At 37.4% G+C, this 13,070-nt stretch overlaps 1 protein-coding gene across 24 annotated transcripts in view; it reads right to left on the bottom strand.

The window, feature by feature from the left end:
• Positions 1-13,070, bottom strand: part of CARF (calcium responsive transcription factor) — an 88,113-nt gene that overhangs the window by 46,547 nt on the left and 28,496 nt on the right. For 15 of the 24 annotated variants that reach the window (XR_008522641.2, XR_008522639.2, XM_054549011.2 and 12 more), the window contains 3 exons: positions 10,960-11,080; positions 9,951-10,178; positions 234-354 (listed from right to left, as the gene is read on the bottom strand). Coding sequence is in view for 22 of the 24 variants with exons in the window: in XM_054549011.2 (XP_054404986.1) it covers positions 234-354; positions 9,951-10,178; positions 10,960-11,037 (427 nt within the window). In the remaining 2 variants the exon portion in view is untranslated. Of the gene's footprint in view, positions 1-233; positions 355-9,950; positions 10,179-10,376; positions 10,415-10,959; positions 11,081-13,070 lie in introns of those variants that run through there. The other 9 variants (XM_054549018.2, XM_009238005.4, XM_063712973.1 and 6 more) reach the window with 3 other exon arrangements.

Below are 13,070 nucleotides of genomic sequence, written 5' to 3'. Positions count from 1 at the left end.
GGAAGCAGGAGTCAATCAGCTTCATAGAATTCTTAAATGAAATAGCTAACCTAGACAGGAGTTGAAAAATGAACTTTGAATTTATTTGGGCAAACAGCTGTTTTCTAACTATTTAATTCATAATCTTTTACCTAAAGAAACCAACTTTAGCACTGACTTTCATAAGGTGATTTTTCTAAAATATTTATGTTTTTAAAACACTCTCAAATCCCCTATTTCCCATTGTTACTCACCCCGAGGACTATTCACATCCACAAGCTGCCCCTGAGGTATAATCACTTGTGCCATTCCTGTCTGGGTAGGTGGAATTACACGAAGTACCTGTCCATTTTCTGTTGGGCTGGCAACGATCATCTTGGAAGCATTTAAAAAAAAAAAAATCAAATGCATATGCCTAGACTGATTTAACAAAAATTATTAATTAAATAAATTATTAAACACATACCTAGCTTTATGATGGATTCTATGATTTCCCCCATTTTATAGATGAAAACATTGAGGCACATAAACATTTTTTTCCAAGGTCTCACAACTTATAAGTGGTGAAGCCAGGATTAAAAACAGGCAGTTTGACCCTAATCCTAGGGTCTTAACCACCAATGGTCTTAATCATTACACATGGATGAAGTCTAATTACTTGGTAATCTGAACAAGTCTGTCTGGACGTAATACATTTACCTTTTACCACTTACTGTATTATTCATACATGTTTCACCTATTTGTGTGGCAATCATTTGTCTTATATTTAAAGTCATTTTCCTTAGTTTAAAAATGGTAACTTGTTGGTCAGGCGTGGTGGCTCATGCCTGTAATCCTAGCATTTTGGGAGGCCAAGGAAGGCAGATCACGAGGTCAGGAGTTCGAGACCAGCCTGATCAACATGGTGAAACGCTGTCTCTACTAAAAATGCAAAAATTAGCTGGACATGGTGGCACGCGCCTGTAATCCCAGGTACTCAGGAGGCTGAGGCAGGAGAATCACTTGAATCTGGGAGGCAGAGGTTGCAGTGAGCCGAGATCGCGCCACTATACTCCAGCCTGGGCAACAGAGCGAGACTCTGTCTCAAAAAAAAAAAAAAAAAAAAAAAAAAAAAAAAAGGTAACTTGGTAAATGTCTAATTAAATAGGATTTATTTTGGTATCTCAGCATTTATATATAGCCTCTATGGTTCATAAAGAACTGTACTACAAAGTACCTCAAAAGTCTGAAAACACAGGGAAAATAGTATATTTATTGTACTTTTTTTCAGTTTAACAACTGAACCTACTCTATCAAATTTAGAGCAATATCAACTAAAAAGGCATATGAAGTTGAAGAAAAGCTTTTGGGCCTATCATTTGGAAGTATAGCTAATACAGTATTTGCAATTAAGTCTATCTGATGCAATTAAGTCTATCTGATGCTTCCAGACTTCCAAAAAGTCTGGAAGCATCAAACTTCCATCAGCACCACATAAATTTTATTACTTAACATACTACTCTCCTATTACCTCTTTAGTGCAGGTAACAGTCCTTAATCATTCCAACCCGCTTTCCCAGACTCCTCTTTTGCTAGGTAAAACATGAAAATATTGCTGATGCTTGATAGGGACTGCATTCCAACTTTTAGGAGAGTTACTTGAGGCCAGATACAGTGGCTCATGCCTGTAATCCCAGTACTTTGGGAGGCCAAGGCAAGAGGATCACTTGAACCCAGGAGTTTGAGCTTGGGCTACCTGTCTCTACAAAAAATTTTAAAAATTAGCTGAGTGTGATGGCATGTGCCTGTAGTAACAGCAACTCTGGGGGTTCAGGTGGGAGGATCACTTGAGGCTGGGAGGTCGAGGCTGCAGTGAGCCATGATCATGCTGCTGTACTCCAGCCTGGGTGACAGAGCAAAACCTTGTCTCAAAAAAAAGGGCCATTTGAAAAAATGCGAATATACATTTGAAAAAAATTTTTTTAAAAAATTTAATGTTGGGGGAAAAAACTTCAACAAACTAGAATGCTTTAAATATTAATATAATCATAAATAGTTCCCAGAAATTAAGAATGGGAATTGTTTCCTTCCTTCCCCAATGTTCAACAAGTTTCTTGAGATAAAAATATCCTGCCATAACTCTTATCACTTTAGCATGAAACAGCAACTGCAAACTCTGATGACAACTGCTTACACGTGCTCAGTTCATAGGAAGTGGCAGCACTTCAGATGTATTACCTCATTTAATCCTCGTCACGTGTATCTCAAGTATATACATTTTATAAATGAGGAAACTGTCACACACAGGTTACAAAACTCACACAAGGTTACACAGAGCTATTTAGTGGTAGGCTATAATTGAAACTCAAGCAATCTGACTCCTTCAAACTACCACTCTGTACTAGCTCCCAATATTTGACAATGCTACTTAACCTAAAAAAAGACAAAAGCAAAACAATATAAAAAACCCTGCTGGACATTAAAAGGCAACAGTAATAATATTGTTTTAAATTCTTTACCCCTTATAATAAGATTAAATATCTGTGAAAAAAATATGTATATATAAATTTTCTAACTTTTAGGAATGGGGGTATGGAAAATATTCTATTCATTCTTAGAAAATAAGTGCTGTGGTTATTTTTAAATCAAAATTAAACACAAATAAGTTTTTATAAGTTATTCTATCATATACAAGTTTCATAATTAAGACTGATTTGTAGAATATCCTCTTAATTTTGAAACAATGTTTCCCAAGCATAGTAGATAAAAGTCTCATTTATTTTCTCCCTTCTTAGCTTAGTCCCCCTGGTACCTAAAAAACTATTTTCAATTCATATAATCTGACAATGACAATGTTAATATTACTTTTCCTATTTAAAGAAAACCCAGCTAATTACCTACAATCTTTACTATGAAAGCAAACATGGTTTTGAAGAGTCATGTGCTACAACACATTCTGTTTCAGGCAGACCATGAAAATTATCAGAAAACTTTAGCTGAGTGGTCTTTTACCTACTAGGCTCTTTGTGTACAATATTTCTAATAAATTCAAAAGAGCAATTCAGCTTCACTCCAAAACATCTTCATCCATTGCAGATTCACCCACTACAGAATCTTTACTAATAACTTTTATATAAAAAGTCATATTGGGCCGGGCACGATGGCTCACGCCTGTAATCCCAGCACTTTGGGAGGCTAAGGCGGGTGGATCACCTGAGGTCAGGAGTTTGAGACTAGCCTAGCCAACATGGCGAAACCCCGTCACTACTAAAAATACTAAAATTACCCGAGTGTGGTGGCAGGCACCTGCAATCCCAGCTACTCGGGAGGCTGAGGCAGGAGAATCACTTGAACCCAGGAGGTGGGGGTTGCAGTGAGCTGAGATCGTGCCACTGCACTCCAGCCTGGGCAACAGAGTGAGACTTTGTCTCAAAAAAATAATAATAATAATAAATAAACAAATAATAAAAAGTCATATTGAAAAAAAGTAAGGTATATTTCTTTAAAAAGCTCCATTTGGCTGATGGCAGTGGCACATCCCTGTAGTTCTAGCTACTCTGGAGGCTATGATCATGCTACTGCAGTTAAGCCTAGGTGACAGAGTGAGACATATCTCTTTTTTTTTTTTGAGATGGAGTCTTGCTCTGTTGCCCAGGCTGGAGTGCATGGAGTGCAGTGGCACAACCTTGGCTCACCACAACCTCTGCCTCTTGGGTTCAAGCGATTCTCCTGCCTCAGCCTCCTGAGTAGATGGGATTACAGGTATGCAACACCATGCCTGGCTAATTTTCATATTTTTAGTAGAGACGGGGTTTCACTATGTTTGCCAGTCTGGTCTCGGACTCCACCTCGGCCTCCCAAAGTGCTGGGATTACAGGCGTGAGCCACCGTGCCCAGCTGAGACATATCTCTTAAAAAATAAATTATTTAATTAAAATAAATTAAGAAAAACAAAATGCTTAGCTAACAAACCCACAGCCAACATCACAGTAAATGGGCAAAAGCCGGAAGCATTCTCCTTGAAAACCAGCACAAGAAAAGGATGCCCTCTCTCACCACTCCTATTCAACATAGTATTGGAAGTCCTGGCCAAAGCAATCATGCAAGAGAAAGAAATAAAGGGCATCCAGATAGGAAGAGAGGAAGTCGGACTATCCTTGTTTGCAGACAACATGATCCTACATTTAGAAAACCCCATATTCTCCGTCTAAAAGCTCCTCCAGAAGATAAACAACTTCAGCAAAGTTTCAGTATACAAAATCAATGTTTAAAAATCACCAGCATTCCAATATACCAACAACAACCAAGAAAAGGGCCAAGCTAGGAAGGCAATCCCATTCACAATTGCCAGAAAAAGAATAAAATACCTAGGATTACAAGAAGGTGAAAGATCTCTACAATAAGAATTACAAAAGACTGCTCAAATAAATCAGAGAAGATACAAACAAATGGAAAAAAAAAACCCATGCTCATGGGCAGAAAGAATCAATATCATTAAAATGGCCACAATGTGCAAAGCAATTCACAGATTCAATGCTATTCCTATCAAACTGCCAATGGCATTCTTCACAGAACCAGAAAAAAACTATTTTAAAATTCATATGGAACCAAAAAAAAGGCCAAATAGCCAAGGCAATCCTAAGCAAAAAGTACAAAGCTGGAGGCATTATGTTACCTGACTTCAAACTATACTACAAGGCTACAGTAACCAAAACAGCATGGTACTGGTATGAAAACAGACATATAGACCAATGGAACAGAAGAGAGAGCCCAGAAACAAGGCTGCACACCTGCAACCATTTGATCTTCAACAAGCTGACAAAAACAAGCACTACGGAAACAACTCCCTGCTAAGTAAATGGTGCCAGGATTACAGGTTAGCCACATGCAGAAGACAGCAGCTGGACCCCTTCCTCACACCATATACAAAAATAAACTCAAGATGGACTAAAGATTTAAATATAAAACCCAAAACTATAAAAACCTGGAAGACAGCCTAGGCAATACCATCCTGGACAAGGGAATGGGCAAAGATTTCATGACAAAGACACTAAAAGCAATTGCAACAAAAGCAAAAATTGGCAAATGGGATCTAAATAAACTTAAGAGCTTCTATACAGCAAAAGAAACTATCAACAGAGTAAACAAACAACCTGAAGAATGGCAGAAAATATCTGCAAACTATGCATCTGACAAAGTCTATTATCCAGCATCTACGTGGAACTTAAACAAATTTACAAAAGAAAAACACCACCATTGAAAAGTGGGCAAAGGACACGAACAGACACTTTTTTTTTTTTTTTTTTTTTTTTTACTTTAAGTTCTGGGATACATATGCTGAATGTGCAAGTTTGTTACATACGTATACATGTGCCAGGGTGGTTTGCTGCACCTATCAACTCATCATCTAGGTTTTAAGCCCCACATGCATTAGGTATTTGTCCTATTGCTCTCCATCCTCTTTCCCCCTACCCCCCGACAGGCCCTGGTGTATGATGTTCTCCTCCCTGTGTCCATGTGTTCTCATTGTTCAAATTCCATTTATGAGTGAGAACATTAGGTGTTTGGTTTTCTGTTCCTGTGTTAGTTTGCTGAGGATGATGGTTTCCAGCTTCAGCCATGTCCCTGCAAAGGACATGAACTCATTCCTTTTTATGGCTGCATAGTATTCCATGGTATATATGTGCCACATTTTCTTTATCTAGTCTATCATTGATGGGCATTTGGGGTAGTTCCAAGACTTTGCTATTGTAAATGGTGCTGCAATAAACATACATGTGCATGTGTCTTTATAGAATAATGATTTATAATCCTTTGGGTGTACACAGAGTAATGAGATTGTTGGGTCAAATGGTATTTCTGGTTCTAGATCCTTGAGGAATCATCACACTGTCTTCCACAATGGCCAAACTAATTTACACTACCACCAACAGTATAAAAGCGTTCCTATTTCTCCACAGCCTCGCCAGCATCTGTTGTTTCCAGACTTCTTAATAATCGCCATTCTAACCGGCGTGTGATGATATCTCATTGTGGTTTTGATTTGCGTTTCTCTAATGACCAATGATGATGAACTTTTTTTCTTACGTTTGTTGGCCACATAAATGTCTTCTTTGGAAAAGTGTCTTTTCATATTCTTTGCCCACTTTTTGATGGATTTTCTTGTAAATTTGTTTAACTTCCTTGTAGATTCTGGATATTAGACCTTTGTCAGATAGATAGCTTGCAAAAATTTTCTCCCATTCTGTAGGTTGCCTGTTCACTCTGATGATAGTTTCTTTTGCTGAGCAGAAGCTCTTTAATTAGATCCCATTTGTCAATTTTGGCTTTTGTTGCAATTGCTTTTGGTGTTTTAGTCATGAAGTCTTTGCCCATGCCTATGTCCTGAATGGCATTGCCTAGGTTTTCTTCTAGGGTTTTTATAGTTTTAGGTTTTACATTTAAGTCTGTAATCCATCTTGAATTAATTTTTGTATAAGGTGTAAGGAAGGGGTCCAGTTTCTGTTTTCTGAATAGGGCTAGCCAGTTTTCCCAGCACCATTTATTAAATAGGGAGTCCTTTCTCCATTGCTTGTTTTTGTCAGGTTTGTCAAAGATCAGATGGTTGTAGATGTGTCGTGTTATATCTGAGGCCTCTGTTCTGTTCCATTGGACTGTATATCTGTTTTGATACCAGTACCATGCTGTTTTGGTTACTGCAGCCTTGTAGTATAGTTTGAAGTCAGGTAACATGATGCCTCCAGCTTTGTTCTTTTTGCTTAGGATTGTCTTGGCTATACGGGCTCTTTTTTGGTTCCATATGAAATTTAAAGTAGTTTTAGCTAGTTTCAACATAAACTTTTCAAAAAGAAGACATACATGCAGTCAAAAAGCATATGAAAAAAACCTCAATATCACTAATTATTAGAGAAATGCAAATCAAAACCACAATGAGATACTATCTCACACCAGTCAGAATGGCCATTATTAAAAAGTCAAAAGATAACAGATGCTAGTGAGGTTGTGGAGAAAAGAGAACACTTATACACTGCTGGTGGGAGTGTAAATTTGTTCAACCATTGTAGAAAGCGGTATGGTGATTCCTCAAAGAGATAAAAACAGAACCACCATTCAACCCAGCAATCCTATTACTGGATATATACCCAGAGGAATATAAATCATTCTTCCATAAAGACACATGCACGTGAATGTTCATTAATGCCCTATTCACAATAGCAAATAAATGGAATCAACCTAAATGCCCATCACTGACAGATTAGATAAAGAAAATGTGGTATATACACCATGGAATACTATGCAGCCATAAAAAAGAACAAGATCATGTCTTTTTTGGGAACATAGATGGAGCTGGAGGCTACTATCCTTAGCAAACTACGCTGGAACAAAAAACCAAATACTGCATGTTCTCACTTACAAGTGGGAGCTAAATGATAAAAACTTATGAACACAAAGAAGGGAACAACAGACAATGGGGTCTACTTGAGAGTGGAGGATGGGAGGGAGAGGAGCTGAAAAAATAACTATTGGGTACTAGGCCTAATGAATGGGTGGATGAAATAACCTGTACAATCTGAGTTTACCTACATAACAAGCCTTCGCATGTACCCTCGAACCTAAAGTAAAAGTTAAAAGTAAATAAAACAAAAACAAAAAAACACCAAATAGCTCCATTTGGTAGGAGATGTTGATAAAGGGGGATACTGTAGCATGTGCAGGTACAGGAAGTATATATATATGAAAATCTGTGTACCTTCTGCTCACTTTGGTCATGAACCTAAAGTTGCTCTAAAAAATACAGTCCACTGAAACAAACAAAACCAAAAGTTCCACTAAGTTTCCCGGAATATTCTCTCTCTGATCTTCAGTTCCTTGAAGAAAATTCTTTCTTGTAATCTGTTTCTCACATTTTTTTTCCATGCTTCATACCATGTTTCCTATTTCATGGTTTCAAATAACCTTCTGTGTCATCTCCTACCTAAACAATGTAAAACCACCTTTGTACTTACTTTGTATAGAAAGTTTAATCCAATTACAAAGAGTGTTAATTAACCTTTTTTTTGGACTTAAATAAACAACTTTGCTCGGAAAGGTACCCTAGGTAAAATGACAACCCTTTTACACATTCAGACTCCTTGATCTTCCTGTTGGAAGAAAAAAAAAAAACTTTCTAAATGTTCTGATAGAAACTAGAATAAATGTCAAATAAAGGGGAAACTACAGAAGTATTTCATTCTGGACATGAAAAATTAAAATGTAGTTGGTTAACATTTAAATTATTTGTTGAATATTAACCTCTGCCGGTGATGCAGTATGGTTCTGGGCCTATGCCCAGAAAGCCTGAACATAAACAAAAAGGATTCCCCTGCACGTAGTCACCACTCAACCAATTACTGTTAACCCTAGAATTTAGATAACTCAATTTGGCTGGATCATAAAGGAGCAAAATGGCATAGATTAACTCTAGAATGCTCTAGATTATGAACAGAAACAAGGGTTAATTCTAGGTAAAATGTTTACCTGTGGTATAATTTATAATTAAAGTTATTATGCTTTTAAAAATAATTTTTATTATGAAAGTAATAAATACTTATTGTAGAAAATTCGGAAAATTCAAGTAAACAAGAAACACATTATCCTTCACAGTATTACTTATGTTAAGTATATTCTAAATAACCAGAGAGCAACTTAGAGGTTTTCTTAGTAATTTTCCATATGTCAGTCAAAACAATCTTTCACCTCTTTGGCTCAAACTATGAACTTGGTCAAAAATACTTTTAGCCAACAGTTTGAAAAGTATTTAGCCATCCTCATCTTTTTATCTTTATGCATTGTTACTCACGTGGCACACATTTACCCACAAAGATCAGCAAGGATATGTCTAATTCCCCATATACTAGTAGTACCTCCATTGCAGTACCTCCATTACTTTCTGTTTCTTCAAGAAAACATACCAGAAAGTGGCTTGCAGGTCAGTGAGATGTTGATAAATCAAAAACTGGAGTTTAGGCCGGGCGTGGTGGCTCACGCCTCTGTAATCCCAGCACTTTGGGAGGCTGATGTGGGTGGATAACGAGGTCAGGAGTTCAAGACAAGCCTGGCCAACATGATGAAACCCCGTCTCTACTAAAAATACAAAAACTAGCCGGGTGTGGTGGCAGGCGCCTGTAACCCTAGCTACTCAGGAGGCTGAGGCAAGAGAACTGCTTGAACCCGGGAGGCGGAGGTTGCAGTGAGCCGAGATCGGGCCACTGCACTCCAGCCTTGGCGACAGAGCAAGACTCCGTCTCAGGAAAAAAAAAAAAACAAAACTGGAGTTAGCCTAATATGTGTCTGTGTGTGTGTGTGTGTGTGTGTGTGTGTGTGTGTGTGTGTACATTCCATTAAATGTAAGTTCCATGTCAACTCTGGCACTTCAGAACTAGTTACAGAATATGTTACATTTCCAGTTGATCTCAAAGCACAAGTGTGCCCAAACACAGAGACTCATAAGTACTGTTTAAAGTACTATTTGTAGTCCTGAATGGAAATCTTTTAAAATCCTTACATAAAAATGAAAGTCATGGAAACAGTATTTTAAACACAATGTGGCTGGGCATGGTGGCTCACGCCTGTAATCCCAGCACTTTGAGAGGCCAAGGCAGGTGGATCACCTGAGGTCAGGAGTTTGAGGCCAGCCTGGCCAACATGGTGAAATCCTGTCTCTATTAAAAATACAAAAAAATTACCCAGGTGTGGTGGTGGGCACCTGTAATCCCAGCTACTTGGGAGGCTTAGGCAGGAGAATCGCTTGAATTCGGAAGGCAGAGGTTGCAGTGAACCAAGATCGTGCCATTGCACTCCAGCCTGGGCAACAAGAGTGAAACTCCATCTCAAAAATAAATAAATAAATAAACACAATGTAAGTCAAAAGTGTCAAGAAATTAAGGTCATTTAGTAAGACTAATATATTTTGCTAAAGAGCATAAAACTGGTTACTTATAAAATATACTCACCATTTGTGCACTGGATTCCCCCAATGACTGAAGTTCATATTGAATAGCTTGCCCATTTTGGTCCACTAGATGGAATTGCTCTGCAGAAAGAGTCTGTGTCTGAGTCAGGGGCCCTAGTATATTCTGTGATATGAGTGAATTATTTGCTTCAGGAGTAGTGATGGGCAAAACTGTAGGAGAATCATTTTGTCCAAAGGAAGAATCCCTGGAGTCCATACAGGTTAGATGCTTTTGCAAGGAAAAAAAAAAAAATCACTTCAGTCTTTCTAGGATATACTATCACCATTTTTTTTTAAAGATGTGTATAATAAAAATGAAAAGACATCCATTTTTCAGTTGTTTTTACTTTTTTGTAAGAGTTGTCAATTCACACAAATTGCTATACACAGAAAGTATTTAAGTAAAATTGTTGATTATTATACTTACTATCTTAATTGTATCAAAATTGTCCACAGGAATGGAACCTGAAATAACGTAATATAATTCAACCTATAGATTTTCTCTGTATATAAAATTTTTATGAATATATCTTAGCATTAAGTTCTGTATTATAATATTCAATATATCATAAAATATGTGCATAATTAAATAGTAAAATTCTTTTTTTTTTTTTTTTTGAGACAGAGTCTCACTCTGTTGCCCAGGCTGGAGTGCAGTGGTGCGATCTCAGCTCACTGCAAGCTCTGCCTCCTGGGTTCACACCATTCTCCTGCCTCAGCCTCCCGAGTAGCTGGGATTACAGGCGCCCACCACCACGCCCAGCTAATTTTTGTATTTTTAGTAGAGACAGGGTTTCATCATGTTGGCCAGGCTGGTCTTGAACTCCTGACCTCGGGTGATACGCCCACCTCACCCTCCCAAAGTGCTGGGATCACAGGCGTCAGCCACCACGCCCAGCTCAAAATTCTTGAATACACTAAATATGACAGCTATCCCTTGAGCATAAGAGCTGTTAAATGGCATGCTGTTTTACCCTAGGATGGAAAAAAGTTCCCAGCTGAATCCATACCTCAAATACTTGAGCATTGGTTTTTGACTCTTCACCATCATTATGGTTGACTCTTAATGAATCATTAGATTGTTCCATGCTGACATCATATTCAATTCCATTTTCTTCTATTATTTAATAGCTGAAAGAGTTTAAATAGCTGATCAACTAAAGCACTTAGTATTTTTGTGGAATGTTTCATCTTAAACAAATCTCTCATATTCACTACTGTGGTACCCTATATAATTTAGGTAAAATCATTTCCATTCTACAGATTAAAAAATTAACACTTTTTAAAATGACTTGCCAAGGCACCAGAATACATTCAATGCAGGGCAAAAATTAGTGTTATATAGTTCCCTCATCCTATCTTTAACTACACTTCTGTACTGGCTTTTTAAGATTGCTTTTATGTGACAAGGTACTGGTATATCCTTTCAAATACTTCTAAAATTCTCATATTACCAGAAATTTAATGCAAATAAAGTTTTTCAACTTTATGAGTTGGGTATGCCCTATTGTAGCAGTATATAATTTTAAAATAGATATCCTGGTGTAGACAGAGATTATATATATACAATTTTTACCATTAATAGAGAAGCATCCCACTTAACATTAGTTTGACAAGCTCTGAAAAGGAAGATATATTTAAAAAAAGAAAATGAAGAAATACCAATAACTCTGAGCCACTTAGGTCTAGTACAGTAGTTCTCAATTGGGGCAATTTTGTAAAGCTACAAAATCAGTCCAGTTTTAATATAAGGCTACAAAATATCTTTTAATTGCTTCTCCTTTTTAAGATTTTAAATTATCACTTATATCCTAATCAAGTAAAAAATCAATTGCAAAAATTCCAAAAAGCCTGTAGTTACCTTGGGCTATAGAAGTAAAAGCAATTTTATTTTACAACTTTCTGGATGGTTTTTGAATTTTATATATTATACCTATATTATTTGAGAATAAAATTATTTAGAAGGGGTTTCAAAATAAAAAGAGCCTCCCATTAGTGGCAATATGGCAAATAGATACTGTAAAAAAAAACTGTCTTGCTACAAAACAGACAAAACAAAAAACATAAAGTTGACCGAAAATAAAATCTTTGTGTCCAGGCTCTGCTACAAGAAGTGCCAAAAATCAAAGGCCATTCCCCACTCCAGTGACCGCCCTCCCCTCCCCCCAACCCCAAAAGAGCAAAAAAAAGAAGAGTTGAGCATAAGCAAAGAGGAAACTTTCCCCAAGGGTAGTTCTAATACATTAGTTTTGTGGCTAAGAAACTGAAGTTGGGACAAATAGCTGGTAGGGGAGGAAAACTTAAAATTCCCAAGATAAGGATAACAACCTGAAAGGTTCTGGGTGAAGAGTGTAACCTAGCTTCTGGTAAGAAAAAAATGCAGCTACTATTTGGAGAAAAACAAACCCAATTAAGACTCCAGTATCCTTTCATATTAAGATCAATCAAATATAAGCTAATGATCAAAGAATACCAAAAAAACAGGAAATTAGCCACCATGAGATTATCAGATTCAGACAGCCCCTAAAGACTCCCCATATTGGAAACATCCAAGATTGAATATAATATAATTATTTAATGTCTAAAAAAATGAACCACAAGGATAAGCAAATAATAAAAACTATCAAAAGTTTAATTTTTTAAAAAAACAGGCTGGGCACAGTGGCTCATGCTGGTAATCTCAGCATTCTGGGAGGCCCAGGTGGGTGGATCACTTGTGGTCAGGAGTTTGAGACCAGCCTGGCCAACATGGTGAAACCCTGTCTCTACTAAAAATACAAAAATTAGCTGGGCACAGTGGTGCATGCCCGTAATCCTGACTACTTGGGAGGCTGAGGCAGGAGAATTGCTTAAACCCAGGAGGTGGAGGTTGCAGTGAGCCGAGATGGCGCCACTGTACTCCAGCCTGGGTGACAGAGCAAGACTTTGTCTCAAAAAACAAAAACAAAAACAAAAACAAAAACAATGAAAAACTGCTGAAATTAGAAGGTCAATGGGGCCAGAAACAGTGGTTCATGTCTGTAATCCCAGCACTTTGGGAGACCAAGGCAAGAGGATTGCTTGACACCAGGAATTTGAGACCAGCCTGGGCAACATAATGAGATCCTGTCTCTACAAAAAA

This window comes from Pongo abelii, chromosome 11 (genome assembly GCF_028885655.2).
Source record: "Pongo abelii isolate AG06213 chromosome 11, NHGRI_mPonAbe1-v2.0_pri, whole genome shotgun sequence".
NCBI lineage: Eukaryota > Metazoa > Chordata > Mammalia > Primates > Hominidae > Pongo > Pongo abelii.
Note: the sequence above shows the minus strand (reverse complement) of the source record. Positions and strands in the feature narration are given on the sequence as shown.